This window comes from Salvelinus namaycush, chromosome 1 (assembly GCF_016432855.1).
Source record: "Salvelinus namaycush isolate Seneca chromosome 1, SaNama_1.0, whole genome shotgun sequence".
NCBI lineage: Eukaryota > Metazoa > Chordata > Actinopteri > Salmoniformes > Salmonidae > Salvelinus > Salvelinus namaycush.
In genome coordinates this window covers 4,647,386-4,672,687 of record NC_052307.1, presented here as the reverse complement: position 1 = coordinate 4,672,687, position 25,302 = coordinate 4,647,386, and the positions used below count along the sequence as shown (strand labels likewise).

The 25,302-nt window shown below is 48.9% G+C and overlaps 1 protein-coding gene across 1 annotated transcript in view; it reads right to left on the bottom strand.

Moving 5' to 3' along the window:
* The window catches only part of LOC120050147 (protein unc-13 homolog B-like), a 96,062-nt gene that overhangs the window by 64,477 nt on the left and 6,283 nt on the right, over positions 1-25,302 (bottom strand). Inside the window, exons 3-9 of the mRNA XM_038996817.1 lie at positions 24,456-24,543; positions 24,203-24,278; positions 21,008-21,076; positions 13,308-13,527; positions 12,707-12,934; positions 10,552-10,843; positions 9,526-9,695 (exon numbers count right to left, since the gene is read on the bottom strand). Of these exons, the coding sequence (XP_038852745.1) occupies positions 9,526-9,695; positions 10,552-10,843; positions 12,707-12,934; positions 13,308-13,527; positions 21,008-21,076; positions 24,203-24,278; positions 24,456-24,543 (1,143 nt within the window). The remainder of the gene's footprint in view (positions 1-9,525; positions 9,696-10,551; positions 10,844-12,706; positions 12,935-13,307; positions 13,528-21,007; positions 21,077-24,202; positions 24,279-24,455; positions 24,544-25,302) is intronic.

Here is a 25,302-nt window from a genome sequence, read left to right as displayed (position 1 = left end):
CAGTAGGTAGGTAGGTAGGTAGGTAGGTAGGTAGGTAGGTAGGTAGGTAGGTAGGTAGGTAGGTATGTTGGTAAGTAGGTAGGTATGTTGGTAAGTAGTTTGGTAGTAATTGGATGGTAGGTAGAGAGGTAGGTAGGTAGGTAGGTAGGTAGGTAGTAGGTAGGTATGTAGGTTGACAGGTAGGCAGGCAGGTCATAGGTAGGGCAGGCAGGCAGGCAGGCAGGCAGGCAGGCAGGCAGGCAGGCAGGCAGGTAGGTAGTAGTAGGTAGGTAGGTAGTAGGTAGGTGGTAGGTAGGTGTGTTGGTAAGTAGGTTGGTAGGTAGGTTGGTAAGTAGGTAGGTAGGTAGGTCAGTAGTTAGGTAGGTAGGTTGGTAGGTAGGTATGTTGGTAAGTAGGTAGGTATGTTGGTAAGTAGGTTGGTAAGTAGATTGGATGGTAGGTAGGAGTAGGTAGGTAGGTAGGTAGTAGGTAGACAGGTAGGCAGGCAGGTCAGTAGGCAGGGGCAGGCAGGCAGGCAGGCAGCGGCAGGCAGCAGAGTAGGTAGGTAGTAGTAGGTAGGTAGGTTGGTAGGTAGGTGGTAGGTAGGTCAGTAGTTAGGTAGTAGTATGTAGGTAGGTAGGTAGGCAGGTAGGTAGGTATGTAGGTATGTAGGTCAGTAGGTAGGTAGGTAGGTAGGTAGGTAGGTAGGTAGGTAGGTAAGTAGGTAGGTAGGTAGGTAGGTAGGTAGGTAGGTAGGTAGGCAGGCAGGCAGGCAGGCAGGCAGGCAGGCAGGCAGGCAGGTAGGTAGGTAGGTCAGTAGGTAGGTAGGCAGGTAGGTCAGTAGGTAGGTTGGTAGGTTGGTAGGTTTGTAGGTTGGTAGGTTGGTTGGTAAGTAGGTAGGTAGGTAGGTAGGTAGTTAGGTAGGTAGGTAGGTAGGTAGGTAGGTAGGTAGGTAGGTAGGTAGGTAGGTAGGTAGGTTTGTAGGTTGGTTGGTAGGTAGGTTGGTTGGTAAGTAGGCTGGTAGGTAAGTAGGTAGGTAGGTAGGTTGGTAGGTAAGGTAGTAGGTAGGTAGGTAGGTAGGTAGGTAGGTAGGTAGGTAGGTAGGTAGGTAGGTAGGTAGTAGGTAGGTAGGTATTAGGTAGGTTTGTAGGTTGGTAGTTGGTTGGTAGTAGTTAGGTAGGTAGGTAGGTCAGTAGGTAGGTCGTAGGTAGGTAGGTAGGTAGGCAGGCAGGTATGTAGATAGGTCAGTAGTAGGTAGGCAGGCAGACAGGTAGGAGAGAATACAGTAGTGTAGGTAGGTGTAGTAGGTAGGTAGGTAGGTAGGTAGGTAGGTAGGTAGGTAGGTAGGTAGGTAGGTAGGTAGGTAGGTAGATAGGTAGGTAGGTAGGTAGGTAGGCAGGCAGGCAGGTAGGTAGGTAGGCAGGTAGACAGATAGGCAGGCAGGCAGGTAGGTAGGTAGGTAGGCAGGTAGGCAGGTAGGCAGGAAGGTAAGTAGGTAGGTAGGTAGGTAGGTAGGTAGGAGGTAGTAGGTAGGTAGGTAGGTAGGTGGTAGTAGGTAGGTAGGTGTAGGTGGTAGTAGGTCAGGTAGTAGGCTGGTAGGTAGGGTGTAGGTAGGTAGGTAGGTAGGTAGGTAGGTTAGGTAGGTAGGTAAGGTAGGTAGGTAGGTAGGTAGGTAGGTAGGTAGGTAGGTAGTAGTGAGGTAGATAGGTAGGCAGGTAGATAGGTAGGCAGTAGATAGGTAGGCAGTAGATAGGTAGCAGGTAGGTAGCAGTGAGGCTGCTGAGGGAGGACGGCACATAATAATGGCTGGAATGGAGTCAATGGAATGGCATCAAACACATCAAAGACATAGTTTCCATGTGGTTGATACCACTCCATTGACTCCATTATTATTAGCCGTCCTCAGTGGCAAGGTAGCTGTTGGTAGGTAGGTATGTCAGTAGGTGGTTGGTAGGTTTGTAGGTTGGTTGGTAGGTTTGTAGGTTGGTAGGTAGGTTGGTTTGTAGGTTGGTAGGTAGGTAGGTAGGTAGGTAGGTAGGTAGGTAGGTAGGTAGGTAGGTAGGTAGGTAGGTAGGTAGGTAGGTAGGTAGGTAGGTAGGTAGGCAGGCAGGCAGGTATGTAGTAAGTCAGTAGGTAGGTAGTTAGGCAGACAGGTAGGGAGAATACAGTAGTAGGTAGGTAAGTAGATTGGTAGGTAGTTAGGTAGGTAGGTAGGTAGGTAGGTAGGTAGGTAGTAGGTAGGAGGTAGGTAGGTAGGTAGTAGGTAGGTAGGTAGGTAGGGAGTAGGTAGGAGCAGGCAGGTATGTAGATAGGTCAGTAGGTAGGTAGGTAGGTAGGTAGGTAGGTAGGTAGGTAGGTAGTAGGTAGGTAGGGTAGGTAGGCAGGCAGGCAGGCAGGCAGGCAGGCAGGCAGGCAGGCAGGCAGTAGGTAGGTCAAGGTATTAGGTAGGTAGGTAGGTAGTAGGTAGGTAGGTAGGTAGGTAGGTAGGTAGGTAGGTAGGTAGGTAGGTAGGTTGGTAGTGGTTGGTAAGTAGGTGTAGTAGGCAGGCAGGTATGTAGATAGGTCAGTAGGTAGGTAGGAGCAGACAGGTAGGAGAAATACAGTAGGTAGGTAGTGGTAGGTAGGTAGGTAGGTAGTGTAGGTGGGTAGGTAGGTAGGTAGGTAGGTGGTAGGTAGGTAGGTAGGTAGGTAGGTAGGTAGTAGTTTGTAGGTTGGTAGGTTGGTTGTGGTAGGGTTGGTTGGTAGTAGCTGGTGGTAGTAGGTGAGTAGGTAGGTTGGTAGGTAAGTGGTAGGTAGGTCAGTATGTGGTAGGTTGGTAGGTAGTTGGTTGGTTGGTAGGTAGGTAGGTAGGTTTGTAGGTTGGGTAGGTTTTAGGTTGGTAGGTTGGTTTGGTAGGTAGGTTGGTTGGTAGGTAGGTAGGTAGGTAGGTAGGTAGGTAGGTAGGTAGGTAGGTAGGTGGTAGGTATCAGGTAGGTAGGTGTAGGTAGGTAGGTAGGTAGGTAGGTAGGTAGTAGGTAGGTAGGCAGGTAGATAGGTAGGCAGGTAGATAGTGTAGGCAGGTAGTAGCAGTGGAGGCTGCTGAGGGAGGACGGCACATATATGGCTGGAATGGAGTCAAGGAATGGCATCAAACACATCAAAGACATAGTTTCCATGTGGTTGATACCACTCCATTGACTCCATTATTATTAGCCGTCCTCAGTGGCAAGGTAGCTGTTGGTAGGTAGGTATGTCAGTAGGTGGTTGTAGGTTTGTAGTTTGGTTGGTAGGTTTGTAGGTTGGTAGGTAGGTTGGTTTGTAGGTTGGTAGTTAGGTAGGTAGGTAGGTAGGTAGGTAGGTAGGTAGGTAGGTAGGTAGGTAGGTAGGCAGGCAGGCAGGCAGGCAGGCAGGCAGGCGCAGGCAGGTATGTAGATAGGTCAGTAGGTAGGTAGGTAGGCAGACAGGTAGGAGAGAATCCAGTAGGTAGGTAGTAAGTAGATTGGTAGGTAGGTAGGTAGGGGTAGGTAGGTAGGTAGTAGGTAGGTAGGTGGTAGTAGGTAGGTAGGCAGGCAGGTATGTAGATAGGTCAGTAGGTATAGGTAGGTAGGTAGTAGTTAGTTAGGTAGGTAGGTAGGTAGGCAGGCAGGCAGGCAGGCAGGCAGGCAGGAGGCTGGTAGGTAGGTCAGTAGTAGGTAGCAGGTAGGTATGTAGGTAGGTAGGTAGGTATGTAGGTAGGTAGGTAGGTAGGTAGGAGGTAGGTAGGTAGTAAGTAGGTAGGTAGGTAGGCAGGCAGGTATGTAGATAGGTCAGAGGTAGGTGAGGGCAGACAGGTAGGAGAGAATACAGTAGTAGTGTAGTAGGTAGGTGTAGGTAGGTAGGTAGGTAGGTAGGTAGGTAGGTAGGTAGGTAGGTAGGTAGGTAGGTAGGTATGTTGGTAAGTAGGTAGGTATGTTGGTAAGTAGGTTGGTAAGTAGATTGGATGGTAGGTAGAGAGGTAGGTAGGTAGGTAGGTAGTTTGACAGGTAGGCAGGCAGGTCAGTAGGTAGGCAGGCAGGCAGGCAGGCAGCGGCAGGCAGGCAGCAGTAGTAGGTAGGTAGGTAGTAGGTAGGTAGGTAGGTGGTAGGTGTGTTTGGTAAGTAGGTTGGTAGGTAGTTGGTAAGTAGGTAGGTAGTAGGTCAGTAGTTAGGTAGGTAGGTTGGTAGGTGAGGTTTTGGTAAGTGTAGGTATGTTGGTATGGGTTGGTAAGTAGATTGGATGGTAGGTAGAGAGTAGTAGGTAGGTAGGTAGGTAGGTAGGTAGACAGGTAGGCAGGCAGGTCAGTAGGTAGGCAGGCAGGCAGGCAGGCAGGCAGGCAGGCAGGCAGGCAGGCAGGCAGGCAGGTAGGTAGGTAGGTAGGTAGGTAGGTAGGTAGGTAGGTAGGTAGGTAGGTAGGTAGGTTGGTAGGTAGGTAGGTAGGTAGGTCAGTAGGTAGGTAGGTAGGTATGTAGGTAGGTAGGTAGGCAGGTAGGTGTATGTAGGTATGTAGGTGTAGGTAGGTAGTAGGTAGGTAGGTAGGTAGTTAGGTAGGTAGGTAGGTAGGTAGGTAGGTAGGTAGGTAGGTAAGTAGGTAGGTAGGTAGGTAGGTAGGTAGGTAGTTAGGTAGGTAGGTAGGTAGGCAGGCAGGCACAGGCAGCAGGCAGGCAGGCAGGCAGGCAGGCAGGTAGGTAGGTAGTCAGTAGTAGGTAGCAGGTAGGTCAGTAGTAGGTTGTAGGTTGGTAGGTTGTAGGTTGGTAGGTTGGTTGGTAAGTAGGTAGGTAGGTAGGTAGTTAGGTAGTAGGTAGTTAGGTAGTAGGTAGTTAGGTAGGTAGTAGGTATAGGTAGGTAGGTAGGTAGGTAGGTAGGTAGGTAGGTAGGCAGGCAGGTATGTAGATAGGTCAGTAGGTAGGTAGGTAGGTAGGTAGGTAGGTAGGTAGGTAGGTAGGTAGGTAGGTAGGTAGGCAGGCAGGCAGGCAGGCAGGCAGGCAGGCAGGTAGGTAGGTCAGTAGGTAGGTAGGTAGGTAGGTAGGTAGGTAGGTAGGTAGGTAGGTAGGTAGGTAGTTTGGTAGTTGGTTGTATAGGTAGGTAGGTAGGCAGGCAGGTATGTGATAGGTCAGTAGGTAGGTAGGCAGGCAGACAGGTAGGAGAGAATACAGTAGGTAGGTAGGTAGGTAGGTAGGTAGGTAGGTAGGTAGGTAGGTAGGTAGGTAGGTAGGTAGGTAGGTAGGTAGGTAGGTTTGTAGGTTGGTAGGTTGGTTGGTAGGTAGGTTGGTTGGTAAGTAGGCTGGTAGGTAAGTAGGTAGGTAGGTAGGTTGGTAGGTAAGTAGGTAGGTAGGTCAGTAGGTAGGTAGGTTGGTAGGTAGGTTGGTTGGTTGGTAGGTAGGTAGGTAGGTTTGTAGGTTGGTAGGTTTGTAGGTTGGTAGGTTGGTTTGGTAGGTAGGTTGGTTGGTAGGTAGGTAGGTAGGTAGGTAGGTAGGTAGGTAGGTAGGTAGGTAGGTAGGTAGGTAGGTAGGTAGGTAGGTAGGTAGGTAGGTAGGTAGGTAGATAGGTAGGCAGGTAGATAGGTAGGCAGGTAGATAGGTAGGCAGGTAGGTAGCAGTGGAGGCTGCTGAGGGGAGGACGGCACATAATAATGGCTGGAATGGAGTCAATGGAATGGCATCAAACACATCAAAGACATAGTTTCCATGTGGTTGATACCACTCCATTGACTCACATTATTATTAGCCGTCCTCAGTGGCAAGGTAGCTGTTGGTAGGTAGGTATGTCAGAGGTGGTTGTAGGTTTGTAGGTTGGTTGGTAGGTTTGTAGGTTGGTAGGTAGGTTGGTTTGTAGGTTTAGGTAGGTAGGTAGGTAGGTAGGTAGGTAGGTAGGTAGGTAGGTAGGTAGGTAGGTAGTAGGCGGAGGCAGGCAGGCAGGCAGGCAGGCAGGCAGGCAGGCAGGTATGTAGATAGGTCAGTAGGTAGGTAGGTAGGCAGACAGGTGGAGAAGATACAGTAGGTAGGTAGGTAAGTAGATTGGTAGGTAGGTAGGTAGGTAGTAGGTAGGTAGGTAGGTAGGTAGTAGGTAGGTAGGTAGGTAGGTAGGTAGTAGGTAGCAGGTAGGGCAGCAGGTATGTAATAGGTCAGTGAGTAGGTAGGTAGGTAGGTAGGTAGGTAGGTAGGTAGGTAGGTAGGTAGGTAGGTAGGCAGGCAGGCAGGCGGCAGGCAGGCAGGCAGGCAGGCAGGTAGGTAGGTCAGTAGTAGGTAGGCAGTAGGTAGGTAGGTAGGTAGGTAGGTAGGTAGGGGTAGTAGTAGGTAGGTAAGTAGGTAGGTAGGTAGGCAGGCAGGTATGTAGATAGGTCAGTAGGTAGTAGGCAGGCAGACAGGTAGGAAGAATACAGTGGTAGTAGTAGGTAGGTAGTAGGTAGGGTAGGTAGGTAGGTAGGTATGTAAGTAGGTAGGTAGGTAGGTAGGTAGGTAGGTAGGGGTAGTAGGTATGTTGGTAAGTAGGTGTATGTTGGTAAGTGGTTGTAGTATTAGATTGGATAGGTAGAGAGGTAGTAGGTAGGTAGGTAGGTAGGTAGGTTGACAGGTAGGCAGGCAGGTCGTAGGTAGGCAGGCAGGCAGCAGGCAGGCAGACAGGCAGGCAGGCAGGTAGGTAGGTAGGTAGGTAGGTAGGTAGGTAGGTAGGTAGGTAGGTAGGTGTGTTGGTAAGTAGGTTGGTAGGTAGGTTGGTAAGTAGGTAGGTAGGTAGGTCAGTAGTTAGGTAGGTAGGTTGGTAGGTAGGTATGTTGGTAAGTAGGTAGGTATGTTGGTAAGTAGGTTGGTAAGTAGATTGGATGGTAGGTAGAGAGGTAGGTAGGTAGGTAGGTAGGTAGGTAGACAGGTAGGCAGGCAGGTCAGTAGGTAGGCAGGCAGGCAGGCAGGCAGGCAGGCAGGCAGGCAGGCAGGCAGGCAGGCAGGCAGGCAGGTAGGTGGTAGGTAGTAGGTAGGTAGGTAGTTAGGTAGTAGATAGTAGGTGGTAGGTAGTTAGGTAGTAGGTAGTAGGTGGTAGGTAGTAGGTGGTAGGTAGGTAGGTAGTAGGTATGTAGTATGTAGGTCAGTAGTAGGTAGGTAGGTAGTAGGTAGGTAGGTAGGTAGGTAGGTAGGTAGGAGTAGGTAGGTAGTAGGTAGGTAGGTAGGTAGGTAGGTAGGTAGGCAGCAGGCAGGCAGGCAGGCAGCAGGCAGGCAGGCAGCAGGTAGGTAGGTAGGTCGTAGTATAGGCAGGTAGGTCATAGGTAGGTTGGTAGGTTGGTAGGTTTGTAGGTTGGTAGTTGTTGTAAGTAGTAGGTAGGTAGGTAGTAGTTAGGGGTAGTAGGTAGGTAGGTAGGTAGGTAGGTAGGTAGGTAGGTAGTAGGTAGGTAGGTAGTTAGGTAGGTAGTGTTGTAGGTTGGTAGTTGGTTGGTAGTAGGTTGGTTGGTAAGTAGCTGGTAGGTAAGTAGGTAGGTAGGTAGGTTGGTAGGTAAGTAGGTAGTAGGTCAGTAGGTAGGTAGGTTGGTAGTAGGTTGGTTGGTTGTAGTAGGTAGGTAGGTTTGTAGGTTGGTGGTTTGGTAGGTTGGTAGGTTGGTTTGGTAGGTAGGTTGGTTGGTATGTAGGTGTGGTAGGTAGTATTTGGGGTGTTAGGTGGTATGGTAGGTTGGTAGGTGTGGTGGTGTGGGTGTTTTTTGGTTGTGGTTGGTGGATAGGTTGGTAAGTAGGATTGGTTGGTTTGTAAGTAGTAGGTGGGTAGGTTGGTTGGTAAGTAGGTAGGTGGGTAGGGTGTAGGTAGCTTGGTTGGTAAGTGTTGTGTAGTAGAGAGGTAGGTAGGTAGTATGAGGTAGGGGGTATTAGTAGGTAGGTTGGTAGGTAGGTGTTGTAAGTAGGTATGTAATGTTGGTAAGTAGGTTGGTAAGTGATTGGATGGTGGTTGGTAGTAATGTAGGTAGGTAGTGGTAGTAGGTAGGTAGTTTAGGTAGTAGGTAGGTAGGTAGTAGGTAGGTAGGTAGTATGTAGGGTCGGATGCAGAGGTCAGTAGGCAGAGGCAGGCAGGCAGGCGGAGGCAGGCAGCAGCAGCAGCAGGCAGGTAGGAGGTAGTAGGTAGGTAGGTAGGTGGTAGGTAGGTCAGTAGGGTAGGTAGGTGGTAGGTAGGTAGTAGGTAGGTAGGTAGGTAGGTAGGGTATGTCGTAGGTGGTAGTTAGGTAGGGAGGTAGGTAGGTGGTAGGTGGTGTAGGTGGTAGTAGGTAGGTAGGCAGGAGGAGGCAGGTAGGTAGGTAGGTAGCAGTGGAGGCTGCTGAGGGGAGGACGGCTCATATAATGGCTGGAATGGAGTCAATGGATGGCATCAAACACATCAAAGACTAGTTTCCATGTGGTTATACCTCTCCATTGACTCCTTATTATTAGCCGTCCTCAGTGGCAAGGTAGCTGTTGGTAGGTAGGTATGTCGGTAGTAGGTTGTAGGTTTTTAGGTAGTTGTAGTTTGTGGTAGGTGGTAGGTAGGTTTGTAAGGTAGGTGTAGTAGTGTGGTGTAGGTAGGTAGTAGGTAAGTTAGGTCATGTAGTAGGTAGGTAGTAGTAGGTAGGTAGGTATAGGTAGTAGGTAGGTATAGGTAGGTTAGGTAGGTAGGTAGTTATGTAAGTAGGTAGGTATGGTTAGTTAGGTAGGTAGGTAGGTAGGTAGGTATGTAGGTTAGAGTGGTAGGTATGGATTTGGTTGGTTTGGTTGGTTGGTTGGTTGTTGTTGGTTGGTTGTATGGTATGGTAGGTATGGTTGGTATGTGGTCAGGTGTAGGAGGTAGGTAGGTGAGGTAGGTTGTAGTGGTAGGTAGGTAGGTAGGTAGGTAAGGTATAGGTAGGTAGGTAGTAGAGGTAGGTAGCGTAGGTAGGTAGGTAGGTAGTGGGGTTAGGTAAGGAGGTAGGTCGGTAGGTAGGTGTTGGTAGTGTAGGTCGGTGTAGGTTAGGTAGGTGTGGAGGTGGTGGGGTGGTGGTGTAGGTGTGGGGGTAGGTTGTGGTGGTAGTTGGTGGTGGTAGGTAGGTAGGTAGTAGTAGGTAAGTGTAGGTGTAGGTGGTTGGGGGTAGGTAGGGTAGGTTGGTGTTGGTGGTGGTGGTGGTAGTGGTGGTGTAGGTGTAGGTAGGTGGATGGTAGGTGGTGGTAGGTATGAGGGTCGGTAGGTGGTGGTTGGTTGGTAAGTAGATGTGGGTAGGTTGGTAGTGGTTAGGTTGGTAAGTGTGGTGGGTGGTTGGTAGGTCGGTTGGTTGGTTGTTGGTGGGGTGGTGGTGGTAGGTAGGTAGGTGGTGGTGGTGTAGGTGGTGGTAGGGTAGTGGTGGTGGTTGGTATGTAGGTTAGTAGGTAGGTAGGTAGGTGGTGGTAGTAGTGGTAGGTAGGTCGTAGGTAGGTCGTAGTGTAGGTGGTTGGTAGTAGGTAGGTAGGTAGGGTGGTAGTGTAGGTGTGTGGTAGGTGGTGGTGGGAGTGTGTAGGTAGTTAGGTAGGTAGGTAGGTAGGTAGGTAGGTAGGTAGGTAGGTAGGTAGGTAGATACTGTATGTGACGCCGTACCCAGGTTGTACCAGACGTCCATCTCTCCGCTGAGGGTTCTGACCTCAATGATGCTCTGACCCAGGAAGTCATCTGACTCTCTCTTGAGACGCTGTTTCACCCTGGACTTAATGTCATCATCCTCGTCCCAAACACGCAGCTTGATACGGTCCGACGTGTTGTGGCACTCACTGGGGATGAGGGGTTAATACGGTGATGTCATTATTCAGTCTTTATACATTTATACATTGACATTTATGACTCAACATTTAACAACAACAAAAAAGCTGAAAATACTTCAACGTAACAGTGGGGGAGCAGTGAGGAGAAAAGAGGAGGGAGGAAGAGGAGGAGGAGGATTGTGAGAGATGTAGGCACATAGGGTGAGGTCAAAGGATGGAGAAGGGAAAGGTTGAAGACGAAGAGGAAGAGGAGGAGGAGGATTAGGAAGAAGGAGAGGGCGAGAAGAGAGGGTAAAGAAGAGGAGGAGAAGGATTAGGAAGAAGGAGAGGGCGAGAAGAGAGGGTAAAGAAGAGGAGGAGGAGGATTAGGAAGAAGGAGAGGGCGAGAAGAGAGGGTAAAGAAGAGGAGGAGAAGGATTAGGAAGAAGGAGAGGGCTAGAAGAGAGGGTAAAGAAGAGGAGAAGGAGGATTAGGGAAGAGGGGCGAGAAGAGGGTAGAAAGGGGGGGAGGGGTTGGAAGGAGAGGCGAGGAGGGTAAGAAGAGGGGGGAGTGGGATTAGGAAGAGGGGGGGGAATAAAGAGGTGAGAGGAGGGAGAAGGATTGGAGGGTGGGGAGGGGTGGGAGGGGAGGATTAGGAAGAGGAGGGGGGGGAAGGGAGGGGGCTCGGATATGGGGGGGGGAAGAGGAGGATAAGGAGGAGGGGACGGAGTGAGGAATAGAGGGAGGGAGAGAGAGGGAAGAAGAGGGGGAGGGCTTAGGGAGGCGACGGGCGGGGTGGTAAGGGGTTGGGGATTAGGGGGGGGGGGGTGGGGGAGGTTGGAGAAGGGGGGCGGAGAGGGGGTCACGACGGCGGACGCGGGTTAGCGGACGCGGGAGGGGTGAGGAGCGGGGGCTTGGAGGGGTGAGTGGGGTAGGGAGGGGGGATTTAGGGGGGGGGGTGAGCGGGGGGTGAGAGGGGGGGGGGTGGGGGGGTCGGGAGGTGAGGAGTGTCGGGGAGGGGGTGGAGGGGTGGCGAGGGTGAGGGGGGGAAGTCTTCGTGACGTCTCCTCCGCGGTTGGGTTTCCTAGTGGTCTTTGTTCTCTTCTTGGTCTTCCCCCTGGTGGTCCGTGGGGCCATGGCCGTCCTGTCTTTAGCCTGGAGACCCTGAGCACTGACAACTAACACACACACACACACACACACACACACACACACACACAAGTTATTAGTCACACACACTTACACAAGTCTGTCTGTCTGTCTGTCTGTCTGTCTGTCTGTCTGTCTGTCTGTCTGTCTGTCTGTCTGTCTGTCTGTCTGTCTGTCTGTCTGTCTGTCTGTCTGTCGGGTAGGGTACTGTGGGGCGGTGTGGTAGGGTACTGTGGGGCGGTGTGGTAGGGTACTGTGGGGCGGTGTGGTAGGGTGCTGTTGGGGTGGTGTGGTGGGTGCTGTTGGGTGGTGTGGTGGGTGCTGTTGGGGGGGTGTGGTGGGTGCTGTTGGGCGGTGTGGTGGGGTACTGTGGGGCGGTGTGGTAGGGTACTGTGGGGTGCTGTGGTGGGGTACTGTGGGGCGGTGTGGTAGGGTACTGTGGGGTGCGGTGGTGTGGTACTGTGGGGTGGTGTGGTGGGGTGCTGTGGGCGTGTGGATGGGGTACTGTGCTGGCGGTGTGGTAGTGCTGTGGGGCGGTGTGGTAGGGTGCTGTGGGGCGTGTGGTGGGGTACTGGCGCGGTTGGTAGGTACTGTGGGCGGTGTGGTAGGGTACTGTGGGGCGGTGTGGTAGGGTACTGTGGGGCGGTGTGGTGGGTACTGTGGGGCGGTGTGGTAGGGTACTGTGGGGTGGTGTGTGTGGGTACTGTGGGGCGGTGTGGTGGGGTACTGTGCTGCGGTGTGGTGGGGTACTGTGGGGTGGTGTGGTGGGGTACTGTGGGGTGGTGTGGTGGGGTACTGTGGGGCGGTGTGGGTGTGGGTACTGTGGGGCGGTGTGGTGGGGTACTGTGGGGGGGTGTGGTGGGGTACTGTGGGGCGGTGTGGTGGGTACTGTGGGCTTGTGGTGGGTACTGTGCGCGTGTGGTGGGGTACTGTGGGGCGTGTGGTGGGGTACTGTGGGGCGGTGTGGTGGGTACTGTGCTGCGGTGTGGGTGGTACTGTGCTGCGTGTGGTGGATACTGTGGGGTGTGGGGTGGGTACTGTGGGGTGGTGTGGTGGGTACTGTGGGGAGGTGTGGGGGTTACTGTGGGTGGTGTGGTGGGACTGGGGGGGGTGTGGTGGGGTACTGTGGGGGGGTGGTGTGGTGGGGTACTGTGGGGCGGTGTGGTGGGGTACTGTGGGGTGGTGTGGTGGGGTACTGTGGGGCGGTGTGGTGGGGTACTGTGCTGCGGTGTGGTGGGTACTGTGCTGGGTGTGGTGGGTACTGTGGGGTGGTGTGGTGGGTACGTGGTGGTGGTGGTAGTGGGTGTGGGTGGGGTACTGTGGTGGTGTGGTGGGGTACTGTGGTGCGGTGTGGTGGGGTACTGTGCTGCGGTGTGGTGGGGTACTGTGGGGTGGTGTGGTGGGGTACTGTGGGGCGGTGTGGTGGGGTACTGTGGGGCGGTGTGGTGGGGTACTGTGGGGCGGTGTGGTGGGGTACTGTGGGGCGGTGTGGTGGGGTACTGTGGGGGTGTGGTGGGTACTGTGGGGTGGTGTGGTGGGGTACTGTGGGGCGGTGTGTGGGTATTGTGCTGCGGTGTGGTGGGTGCTGTGGGGTGGTGTGGGGGGTACTGTGGGGCTGTGTGGTGGGTACTGTGGGGCGGTGTGGTGGGGTACTGTGGGCGTGGTGTGGAGGCTGTGGGGAGGTGTGGTGGTACTGTGGGGCGGTGGTGGGGTACTGTGGGGAGTGTGGTGGGGTACTGTAGGGCGGTGTGGTGGGGTACTGTGGGGTGGTGTGGTGGGGTACTGTGGGGTGGTGCGGTGGGGTACTGTGGGGTGGTGCGGTGCGGTTGGATGTGGTGTGGTGGGGTGCTGTAGTTGCAGTGCGGTACTGTGTGGTTCGGTACAGTACGTACTGGTGATAGTGATCTTGGCAGACCACTTGGAGGTTCCGTCTAACACGTTCTGTTTAATAGTCTTCATCTGCTGTGCATGGAGCAGCTTAGTGACGGCGAACACAGCCCTGATCTCCTCAAAGATCTCCGGCTTGTTCCTCTCCCTGATCTTCATCCTATCCTTCATAGCTGTGATGATGTGCTGCGTCCGGTCCTCTGCTCCTGTCTTAGAGCTCTTCTCAGCCGCCCCTGGAGAGAGGGAAGGCGTGATGGGAGGAGAGGGGGAGGAGAGAGGGGAGTAGAGAAGGGAGGAGAGAGGGACGGAGAGGAGGGAGGAGAGGGGGAGTGGAAAGAGGGGAGGAGAGGAGGAGGTGAGAGGAGAGGAGAGGAGAGGAGAGGAGAGGAGAGGAGAGGAGAGGAGAGGAGAGGAGAGGAGAGGAGAGGAGAGGAGAGGAGAGGAGAGGAGAGGAGAGGAGAGGAGAGGAGAGGAGAGGAGAGGAGAGGAGAGGAGAGGGGGAGGAGAGTTACAGAAATATTGAACAGCCTCAGCACTTCAACCCCAACCTCCCCCTCATCTTCCCCTCTACCCTTCCTTCCCCCCTCCTATTCCTCCTCTACTCACTCTGCAGACAGTCAGCGTTGAGCAGCTCCTGGCACTTCTCGTGAACTTTGACCCCACACTCAGCACACCTCATGCCCTGGCGGGCGATGCCCCACAGCAGCCCCTCACACTCATAGCAGTAGGTGGGTGTGGAGGCGGTCCACACTTGGAAGGCATGGGGCGTTGTGCAGGAGACGGGGTAGATCATAGCCTGCAGGGTTTTCTTATAAACGTGGCTCTTCTGTAGGAGTGTAAGGGGGAGACGTACAGAGAAAGACAGAAAGATAGATAGGAAGGGGAGAGAGAGAGAGGTAGGGAGAGAGAGAGAGAGAGGTAGGGAGAGGGAGAGAGAGACACAGAGAGAGTGAGAGACAGAGACAGAGGGGGAGAGAGAGGTAGGGATAGAGAGGTAGGGAGAGAGAGAGAGGGGGGTAGAGAGAGAAAGAGATAGGTAGGGAGAGAGAGAGAGAGGTAGGGAAACAGAGAGAGAGAGAGGTAGGGAAACAGAGAGTGAGAGAGAGGTAGGGAGAGAGGGGGGGGTAGAGAGAGATAGAGAGGTAGGGAGCGAGAGAGAGAGAGCGTGAGAGAGAGAGAGAGAGAGAGAGAGAGAGAGAGAGAGAGAGAGAGAAAAAGAGAAAATGAGAAAGTGAGAAATGTGTTTAGTCAGGTGCAGTAGGTGTCAGGGATTGTGGGTGGTGCAGAGCAGAGCAGAGTCGAGGTGCACACAGAACCGTAGGCTGAGGTATGAACACACACCAGGGAACTCAACCATCTATTGTTTGTTTGGTTAGAACTGGAATGTTACAGAATATATATGAGTCACTGTAAACCATCAAGAGAAGCAAGGTTAGGAGAGGAACTTATTCACAGAATGTGACAGGGATTGTTTTTAGTCTTTATTTAACTAGGCAAGTCAGTTAAGAACAAATTCTTATTTACAATGACAGCCTACCCCGGCCAAACCCGGACGACGCTGGCCCAATTGTGCGCCGCCCGATGGGACTCCCAATCACGGCCAGATGTGATGCAGCCTGGATTCAAACCAGAGACTGCAGTGATGCCTCTTGCACTGAAATGCAGTGCCTTAGACCGCTGCGCCACTCGGGAGCCCTGCTCCACTTGAACCAGGGATAGAGGTTAGGAGAGGACCTTCTTCTCAGAATGTGACAGGGATAGAGGTTAGGAGAGGACCTTCTTCTCAGAATGTGACAGGGATAGAGGTTAGGAGAGGACCTTCTTCTCAGAATGTGACAGGGATAGAGGTTAGGAGAGGACCTTCTTCTCAGAATGTGACAGGGATAGAGGTTAGGAGAGGACCTTCTTCTCAGAATGTGACTGTGATAGAGGTTAGGAGAGGACCTTCTTCTCAGAATGTGACAGGGATAGAGGTTAGGAGAGGACCTTCTTCTCAGAATGTGACAGGGATAGAGGTTAGGAGAGGACCTTCTTCTCAGAATGTGACAGGGATAGAGGTTAGGAGAGGACCTTCTTCTCAGAATGTGACAGGGATAGACGTTAGGAGAGGACCTTCTTCTCAGAATGTGACAGGGATAGAGGTTAGGAGAGGACCTTCTTCTCAGAATGTGACAGGGATAGAGGAGAAACACTCAACCAGGGAGTATTATAGCATGGATAGGGGAGGGGAATGGGAGAGGGAGAGACAAAAAGACAGAAGAGTTATCTATCCAAAACAGAGATGTATGTAAATCACATCTTTTTGGCTCTATAACAAAGAACAAACAGAAAAAATATATATACATGATCAGAACAAATCTTAGAATCAACTATTAAAGATGAACAGAATGAACTACAGGACGAAATACGAACCCTCCAACCCATAAAAGCCACGGCTGTTGATGGTATCCTTAATGAAATTATCAAATATACAGACCACAAATTCCAATTGTCTATACTAAAACTCTTTAACATCATCCTTAGCTCTGGCATCTTCCCAAATATTTGGAAGCAAGGACTGATCACCCTAATCCACAAAAGTGGATACAAATTTGACCCCAATAACTACCGTGGGATATGCGTCAACAGCAACCTTGGGAAAATACTCTGCATTATCATTAACAGCAGACTAGATCATTTCCTCAGTGAAAACAATGTACTGAGCAAATGCTTTTTACCAAATTGAAGTACGACAGACCACGTACGGTGGCTTGCGAAAGTATTCACCCCCTTTGGTATTTTTCCTATTTTGTTGTCTTACAACCTGGAAATAAAACATATTTTTTGGGGGGGTTTGTATCATTTGATTTACACAACAAGCCTACCACGTTGAAGATGCAAAATATGTTTTATTGTGAAACAAACAAGAAATAAGACCAAAAAAAATAAAACTTGAGCGTACATAACTATTCACCTCCCCAAAGTCAATACTTTCTAGAGCCACCTGTTGCAGCAATTACAGATGCAAGTCTCTTGGGGTTTGTCTCTAAAAGCTTGGCACATCTAGCCAATGAGATTTTTGCCCATTCTTCAAGGCAAAACTGCTCCAGCTCCTTCAAGTTGGATGGGTTCCGTAATCTTTAAGTCATACCGCAGATTCTCAATTGGATTGAGGTCTGGGCTTTGACTAGGCCATTCAAAGACATTTAAATGTTTCCCCTTAAACCACTCGAGTGTTGCTTTAGCAGTATGCTTAGGGTCATTGTCCTGTTGGAAGGTGAACCTCCGTCCCAGTCTCAAATCTCTGGAAGACTGAAACAGGTTTCCCTCAAGAATTTCGCTGTATTTAGCGCCATCCATCATTCCTTCAATTCTGACCAGTTTCCCAGTCCCTGCCGATGAAAAACATCCCCATAGCATGATGCTGCCACCACCATGCTTCACTGTGGGGATTGTGTTCTCGGGGTGATGAGAGGTGTTGGGTTTGCGCCAGACATAGCATTTTCCTTGATGGCCAAAAAGCTCCATTTTAGTCTCATCTGACCAGAGTACCTTCTTCCATATGTTTTTGGAGTCTCCCACCTTTTGGCAAACACCAAACATGTTTGCTTATTTTTTTCTTAAAGCAATTACTTTTTTTCTGGCCACTCTTCCGTAAAGCCCAGCTCTGTGGAGTGTACGGCTTAAAGTGGTCCTATGGACAGATACTCCAATCTCCGCTGTGAAGCTTTGCAGCTCCTTCAGGGTTATCTTTGGTCTATGTGTTGCCTCTCTGATTAATGCCCTCCTTGCCTGGTGTGTGAGTTTTGGTGGGCAGCCCTCTCTTGGCAGGTTTGTTGTGGTTCCTTATTCTTTCCATTTTTTAATAATGGATTTAAAGGCGCTCCGTGGGATGTTCAAAGTTTCTGATATTTTTTTATAACCCAACCCTGATCTGTACTTCTCCACAACTTTGTCCCTGACCTGTTTGGTGAGCTCCTTGGTCTTCATGGTGCCGCTTGCTTGGTGGTGCCCCTTGCTTAGTGGTGTTGCAAACTCTGGGGCCTTTCAGAACACGTGTATATATACTGAGATCATGTGACACTTAGATTGCACACAGGTGGACTTTATTTATGTATTTATGTGACTTCTGAAGGTAATTGGTTGCACCAGATCTTATTCAGGGGCTTCATAGCAAAGGGGGTGAATAGATATGCACGCACCACTTTTCCATTTATGAAAAAAATATATAGATTTTTTTTTTGTGTATGTACATTACATGAAATTCAAATAAAAATCTATTTAAATTACAGGTTGTAATGCATCATAATAGTAAAAACTCCAAGGGGGATGAATACTTTTGCAAGGCACCGTATTCACCATGCACACTCTAATTGACAAAGAAACAAAACAAACTCAATTTGGCATGAGGGTCTGCTATACAAATTATTGGAAAGTTGTGTTGGGGGAAAAACACACAACATTATAAAAAACATGTACACAAACAAGTGTTATCACATATAAACAGTTGAAGTCGGAAGTTTACACACACCTTAGCTAAATACATTTAAACTCAGTTTTTCATAATTCCTGACATTTAATCCTAGTAAGAATTCCCTGTCTTAGGTCAGTTAGGATCACCAGTGTATTTTAAGAATGTGAAATGTCAGAATGATAGTAGAGACAATGATTTATTTCAATTTTTATTTATTTCATCACATTCCCAGTGGGTCAGAAGTTTACATACACTCAATTAGTATTTGGTAGCATTGCCTTTAAATTGTTTAATTTGGGTCAAACGTTTAGGGTAGCCTTCCACAAGCTTCCCACAATAAGTTGGGTGAATTTTGGCCCATTCCTCCTGACAGAGCTGGTGTAACTGAGTCAGGTTTGTAGGCCTCCTTGCTCGCACATGCTTTTTCAGTTCTGACCACAAATTTTCTATGGGATTGAGGTCAGGGCTTTGTGATGGCCACACCAATACCTTGACTTTGTTGTCCATAAGCCTTTTTGCCAGAACTTTGGAAGTATGCTTGGAGTCATTGTAATTTGGAAGACCCATTTGCAACCAAGCTTTAACTTCCTGACTGATGTCTTGAGATCTTGCTTCAATATATCCACATAATTATCCTACCTCACGATTCCATCTATTTTGTGAAGTGCACCAGTCCCTCCTGCAGCAAAGCACCTCCACAACATGATGCTGCCACCCCCGTGCTTCACGGTTGGGATGGTGTTCTTCGGCCTGCAAGCTTTCCCTTTTTCATCCAAACATAACGATGGTCATTATGGCCAAACAGTTATATTTTTGTTTCATCAGACCAGAGGACATTTCTCCAAAAAGTACGATCTTTGTCCTCGTGTGCAGTTGCAAACCGTAGTCTGGCTTTTTTATGGCGGTTTTGGAGCAGTGGCTTCTTCCTTGCTGAGCGGCCTTTCAGGTTATGTCGATATTGGACTCGTTTTACTGTGGATATAGATACTTTTGTACCTGTTTCCTCCATTATCTTCACAAGGTCCTTTGCTGTTGTTCTGGGATTGATTTGCACTTTTCGCACAAACGTATGTTCATCTCTAGGAGACAGAGCGCGTCTCCTTCCTGAGTGGTATGACAGCTGCGTGGTCCCATGGTGTTTATACTTGCGTACTATTGTTTGTACAAATGAACGTGGTACCATCAGTCTTGGCTGATTTCTTTTGATTTTCCCATGATGTCAAGCAAAGAGGCATTCAGTTTGAAGGTAGGCCTTGAAATACATCTACAGGTACACCACTCAAATGATGTCAATTATCAGAAGCTTCTAAAGCCATGACATCATTTTCTGGAATTTTTCAAGCTGTTAAAAGGCACCGTCAACTTAGTGTATGTAAACCTCTGACCCACTGGAATTGTGATACAGTGAATTATAAGGGAAATAATCTGTCTGTAAACAGTTGTTGGAAAAATTACTTGTGTCATGCACAAAGTAGATGTCCTAACCGACTTGCCAAAACTATAGTTTGTTAACAATACATTTGTGGAGTCGTTGAAAAATGAGTTTTAATGACTCCAACCTAAGTGTATGTAAACCTCCGACTTCAACTGTATCACCGAATTGGTGAGGGCACTAGAACAGTCTGCAGCACCCGGCCTCACCCTACTAGAAAAATGTCTCCTGTTTGCTGATGATCTGGTGCTTCTGTCACCAACCAAGGAGGACCTACAGCAGCATCTAGATCTTCTGCACAGATTCTGTCAGACCTGGGCCTTGACAATAAATCTCAGTAAGACAAAAATAATGGTGTTCCAAAAAAGGTTCAGTCGCCAGGACCACAAACACAAATTCCATCTTGACACCGTTGCCCTAGAGCACACAAAAAAACGATACATACCTCTGCCTAAACATCAGTGCCACTATTAACTTCCACAAAGCTGTAAACGAGCTGAGAGACAAGGCCTTCTATGCCATTAAAAGGAACATAAAATTCAGCATACCAATTAGGAGCTGGCCAAAAATACTTGAATCAGTTATAGAACCCATTGCCATATATCGTTGGGAGGTCTGGGGTCCGCTCACCAACCAAGAATTCACAAAATGGGACAAACACCAAATTGAGACTCTGAATACAGAATTCTGCAAAAATATCCTCTGTGTACAACATAAAACACCAAATAATGCATGCAGAGCAGAATTAGGCCTGTAATTTATCAAAATCCAGAAAAGAGCTGTTAAATTCTACAACCACCTAAAAGGAAGCTATTCCCAAACCTTCCATAACAAAGCCATCACCTACAGAGAGATGAACCTGGAGAAGAGTCCCCTAAGCAAGCTGGTCCTGGGGTTCTGTTCACAAACACCAACACACCCCACAGAGCCCCAGGACAGCAGCACAATAAGACCCAACCAAATCATAAGAAAACCCCAAAAATAATTACTGACCCAAACTTAAGGAAAGCTTTGACTATGTATATACTCAGTGAGCATAGCCTTGCTATTGAGAAAGGCTGCTGTAGAGTGACCTGACTCTCAAGAGAAGACAGGCTATGTGCACACTGCCCACAAAATGAGGTGGAAACTGAGCTGAAGTTCCTAACCTGCTGCCAAGTATACGACCGTATTAGAAACACATATTTCCCTCAGATTACACAGATCCGCAAATAATTCGAAAACAAACCCAATTTTGATAAACTCCCATATATATTGGGTGAAATACTACAGTATTTCAAAATACTACTACTACTACTACTTCCAAAATCCTACTTTGGGCAGCAGGGTAGCCTAGTGGTTAAAGGTTGCAAGTTCAAATGCCCGAGCTGACGAGGTAAAACTCTGTCATTCTGCCCCTGAACAAGGCAGTTAACCCACTGTTCCTAGGCTGTCATTGAAAATAAGAATTTGTTCTTAACTGACTTGCCCTAATTAAATAAAATAATAATAACAGTGTGACATCACAGCAGCAAGATTTGTGACCTGTTGCCACAAGAAAATGGCAACCAGTGAAGAACAAACACCTTTGTAAATACAACCCATATGTATGTTTATTTTGAAATGTCTTCTTTCATTTGGAACTTCTGTGAGTGTATTGTTTACTGTTTATTTCACTTTTGTTCATTATCTACTTCACTTGCTTTGGCAATGTTAACATATGTCTCCCATGCCAATAAAGCCATTAAATTGATATGTGAATTGAGAGAGAGAGAGAGGAGAGAGAGAGAGAGAGAGGAGAGAGAGAGAGAGAGAGAGAGAGAGAGAGAGAGAGAGAGAGAGAGAGAGAGAGAGAGAGAGAGAGAGAGAGAGAGAGAGAGAGAGAGAGAGAGAGAGAGAGAGAGAGAGCAGAGTGATAAGTCGGGAGGGGGTGGAAGGGAGAGGGAGAGAGGGGAGGAAAGGGAGAGGGAGAGAGGGGAGGAAAGGGAGAGGGGGAGAGGGGAGGAAAGGGAGAGGGGGAGAGGGGAGGAAAGGGAGAGAGGGGAGAGGGGAGGAAAGGGAGAGAGGGGAGAGGGGAGAGGGGAGGAAAGGGAGAGAGAGAAAGGAGAGAGACAGGATAGGGAGATTGGAGACAGGAGACAGGAGACAGGAGACAGGATAGGGAGAGGGGGAGTACTGTACCAGGGAGAGCCACACTATGCTATTTATAACCTCACACCTCACACAAGAGGACCAATGAAGGGTCAGGTAGAATAGATTGCCAAGAGTGGTGAACGGTGTGTGTGTGTGTGTGTGTGTGTGTGTGTGTGTGTGTGTGTGTGTGTGTGTGTGTGTGTGTGTGTGTGTGTGTGTGTGTGTGTGTGTGTGTGTGTGTGTGTGTGTGTGTGTGTGTGTGTGTGTGTGTGTGTGTGTGTGTGTGTGTGTGAGTGTGTGTCCTCTCACCAGCTCATGGTCGTTGATGGATGTATTTGTAGCCACAGAGAGCCCTGCCTTCCTGGCCTGCAACATGGACTGAAACAGAGGGAATGAAAATGAAAGAGCAGAGTTTTATCATGTACAAATACAATAACTGGGACTTAGTTCACACTCAGATATATCACATTTTAATGTTTTGGATACACTTTTGAATAGGAAGTCACATTTTCATGGGGGAAGGTATGTGATGTCATCTACACACCTTCACATGTGAAAGCAGATCGAGGGGGGGTTTTCTTCTGCAAATGTGTGAACAGGGGATATGGTTTCTTAGCATTCAATCAATCAATCAAATTTATTTATAAAGCCCTTCTTACATCAGCTGTCTGCTGTACAGAAACCCAGCCTAAAATCCCCAAACAGCAAGCGATGCAGGTGTAGAAGCCTGGGTACCAGTCCGTTTGAGTGATCATTCCACTCATTGACATGACACGGAGTACATGGAGTGGAATGTTAGCTTTAACAGGATTTCAGGCTAAAGGGTTTCTATGGATCAGTGGTGTGATGTGAGTCAGACGGTGTGGTTGTCAAAGGAGAGATCGTCATCATGTTAACGGTTCTTAGGTCTTAGAGATGTTCTGATGTGTGTCTGGTCTCCCTCTCTTCCTCTACAGTGGACTGTGTGGTAACCGCATAAACACTCAAAGAGCCTCTCTCGCTCTCTCTCTCTCTCTCTCTGTCTCTCTGTCTCTCTGTCTCTCTCTCTCTCTCTCTCTCTCTCTCTCTGTCTCTCTCTCTCTCTCTCTCTCTCTCTCTCTCTCTCTCTCTCTCTCTCTCTCTCTCTGTCTGTCTGTCTGTCTGTCTGTCTGTCTGTCTGTCTGTCTGTCTGTCTGTCTGTCTGTCTGTCTGTCTGTCTGTCTGTCTGTCTGTCTGTCTGTCTGTCTGTCTCTCTGTCTGTTAGTGTCTTGCTAGACCTGCTAATCAAACATCTTTGAAACGGTTAACCGCTCCATGCTAAATGGCTAGAATGCTCTGAGGAGAAAAACAGGAGACAAACTAAGAGACCACTCTGCCATCGTAATCACGGTCCGTATGAGGTGTGTTAAACGTACGACAGCTTGTGTGTGTGGGAGAAGCGTTGGACGGGATTCTAATTGGAGTGTGTGTGTTTGTTAACGTGAAGTAGGTGCCAGACTCGTTTCATATTGTAACAGCAGATTGTTTTTTTCCCTCTCCTTTTAACAAGAGAAGAGCAGATGGTTCCATCACTTGTGGAGTACCATAACACAGTGACTAAAGCTCAGGTCTACTTTCTCTCTCTACGGGTTGACTGTTGAGCTCAGAGTGTTATTGACTTGTTGTTGTCAACGTGTGTGTGGCTGTGAGCATTGTGCAGTCGTGACACCCAGCTTGTGTTTCCCTACAATAGCAAACAGAGAGGATCTACCTGTCTTTGTCTCCTTCTGTATGTGTATCGTAGACTAAATGATGTTGTTAATTGTGTGTACATAATATGTGTGTGTGCGTGTGCGTGTGCGTGTGCGTGTGCGTGTGCGTGTGCGTGTGCGTGTGCGTGTGCGTGTGCGTGTGTGTGTGTGTGTGTGTGTGTGTGTGTGTGTGTGTGTGTGTGTGTGTGTGTGTGTCCATAGCTTCTACTCTTCCATGCTATCATACCGTATTATAATGGCATCTAGACATTCATGTCAATGGGATTGGAAGGACAAACGTCTAAAAACAGGATGAGAAAGCTCACTGACACTTACCATTGCCTGAGGGAAGAGAGAGACAGGGCAGGCATAGAGAGAGAGAGAGAGAGACGGGGCAGGCAGAGAGAGAGAGAGACAGGGCAGGCAGAGAGAGAGAGACAGGGCAGGCAGAGAGAGAGAGACAGGGCAGGCAGAGAGAGAGAGAGACAGGGCAGGCAGAGAGAGAGAGACAGGGCAGGCAGAAGGAGAGAGAGAGACAATGCAGGCAGAGAGAGAGAGACAGGGCAGGCAGAGAGAGAGACAGGGCAGGCAGAGAGAGAGACAGGGCAGGCAGAGAGAGAGAGAGACAGGGCAGACAGAGAGAGAGAGAGAGAGAGAGAGAGAGAGACAGGGCAGGCAGAGAGAGAGAGAGAGACAGGGCAGGCAGAGAGAGAGAGAGAGAGAGAGAGAGAGAGAGAGAGAGAGAGAGAGACAGGGCAGGCAGAGAGCGAGAGAGAGAGAGAGAGAGAGAGAGAGAGAGAGAGAGAGAGAGAGAGAGAGAGAGAGAGAGGGCAGGCAGAGAGAGAGAGAGAGAGATAGAGAGAGAGAGAGATCGAGATCGAGAAAGAGAGAGACAGGGCAGGTAGAGGGGAGAGAGCGAGACAGGCAGAGGGAGAGAGACAGGGCAGGCAGAGAGAGAGAGACAGGGCAGGCAGAGAGAGAGTGAGACAGGGCAGGCAAAGAGAGAGAGAGAGACAGGGCAGGTAGAGAGAGAGACAGGGCAGGCAGAGAGTGAGAGACAGGGCAGGCAGAGGGAGAGAGACAGGGCAGGCAGAGAGAGAGAGAGAGAGAGAGAGAGAGAGAGAGAGAGAGAGAGAGAGAGAGAGAGAGAGAGAGAGAGAGAGAGAGAGAGAGAGAGAGAGAGAGAGAGAGAGAGAGAGAGAGAGACAGGGCAGGCAGAGGGAGAGAGAGACAGAAAGAGATTAGAGAGTCAAAAAGAAGACAGGTGTTCCTCAGAGAGTTCCTCTCCAACATTCGATTGTGGAGACCAATCACATGTAAAAAATGTATGCACATATGACTGTAAATCTCTTTGGATTAAAAAGGCTGCTAAATGGAAAAGATATATTACATTTAACACTTAGAAATGCATTAAACTTCTTTCTGCTCTGAGAGAAAGGTCACTGTATTTTTCTTTAACAATATTTCTAAAAACATGTAAATAAGTCACACTTGGAAATACAACCACGAACTTGATTATATTCTAAGTTCTTAATCTTCACAGTGCAGAATAGTGCGTAGAAATACAGGATTCTACCATAACCAACACCTGAAACAAGATGCCCTACCGTGTAACGTAAACGGCTTTGTTCTTATTTTGTAGTATATTACTTTAACTTAATAGATGTCTTATTTATCTATTTATTTACTTTCAAAGATGTTATTGTAGGTTTGTCTGAGGTACTGTAAATTCAGGGGTGAAAGGTCAAAATGACAATAGGTAAGAGGGCAGGGTTGAGGGGACAAAAGAACTCACCAGCTCGCTGACTAGGGGGATAGGCTGTTTTTTACGGAGGTCAGGCATACTGTCGATCCCAAAGGGCGTGGCGCCACTAAACACACACAGTTATAAACAACAAAATAAAAACACGGGCTCAAATATATTAGAGGTTATAATTACAGGATTCCTTTGACCACATGAGTATGTTCAGACACACACAAACACACACACACACACACACACACACACACACACACACACACACACACACACAGAGAGACAGTGTCACTGACGCAGGCTTGGCCCACGGATGCTTGCTGGGCTCTCCATCTCTGTCTCGGCCCTGTAATAGAGGTCAAAGGTCAGAGGTTTAGCCACTGAGACCGACAGTTCTTATAGAAGTTATAATAATATAGCAAGCCCACATTATATCAGACAGAGAAAGACAAAGAGATGGCACAGAAAGAGATAGACAGAGAAAGACAAAGAGATGGCACAGAAAGAGATAGACAGAGAAAGACAAAGAGATGGCACAGAAAGAGATAGACAGAGAAAGACAAAGAGATGGCACAGAAAGAGATAGACAGAGAAAGAGATAGACAGAGAAAGAGATAGACAGTAACGGTTCTCGTGGGCTGAAGGAAGAGTGGACCAAGGTGCAGCGTTTATAGTGTTCATGATTTAATAAAATTTTTAAAAAATCGAACAAAAACAACAAATAGGAGAATGAAAGCGAAACAGTTCTGTCTGGTGCAGACACAAAACACAAAACATAGAATGCCCACCCCAACTCACGCCCTGACCAAACCAAAATAGAGACATAAAAAAGGAACTAAGGTCAGGGCGTGACATAGACAGAGAAAGAGAGAGACAGAGAAAGAGAGACAGAGAAAGAGAGAGACAGAGACAGAGAGAGACAGAGAAAGAGAGACAGAGAAAGAGAGACAGAGAAAGAGAGAGACAGAGAAAGAGAGAAAGATGAAAGAGATAGACAGAGACAGAGAAAGACAGAGAAAAAACTAGACAGAAAGAGAGAGACAGAGAAAGAGAGAGACAGAGAAAGAGAGACAGAGAAAGAGAGAGACAGAGAAAGAGAGAGACAGAGAAAGAGAGACAGAGAAAGAGAGACAGAGAAA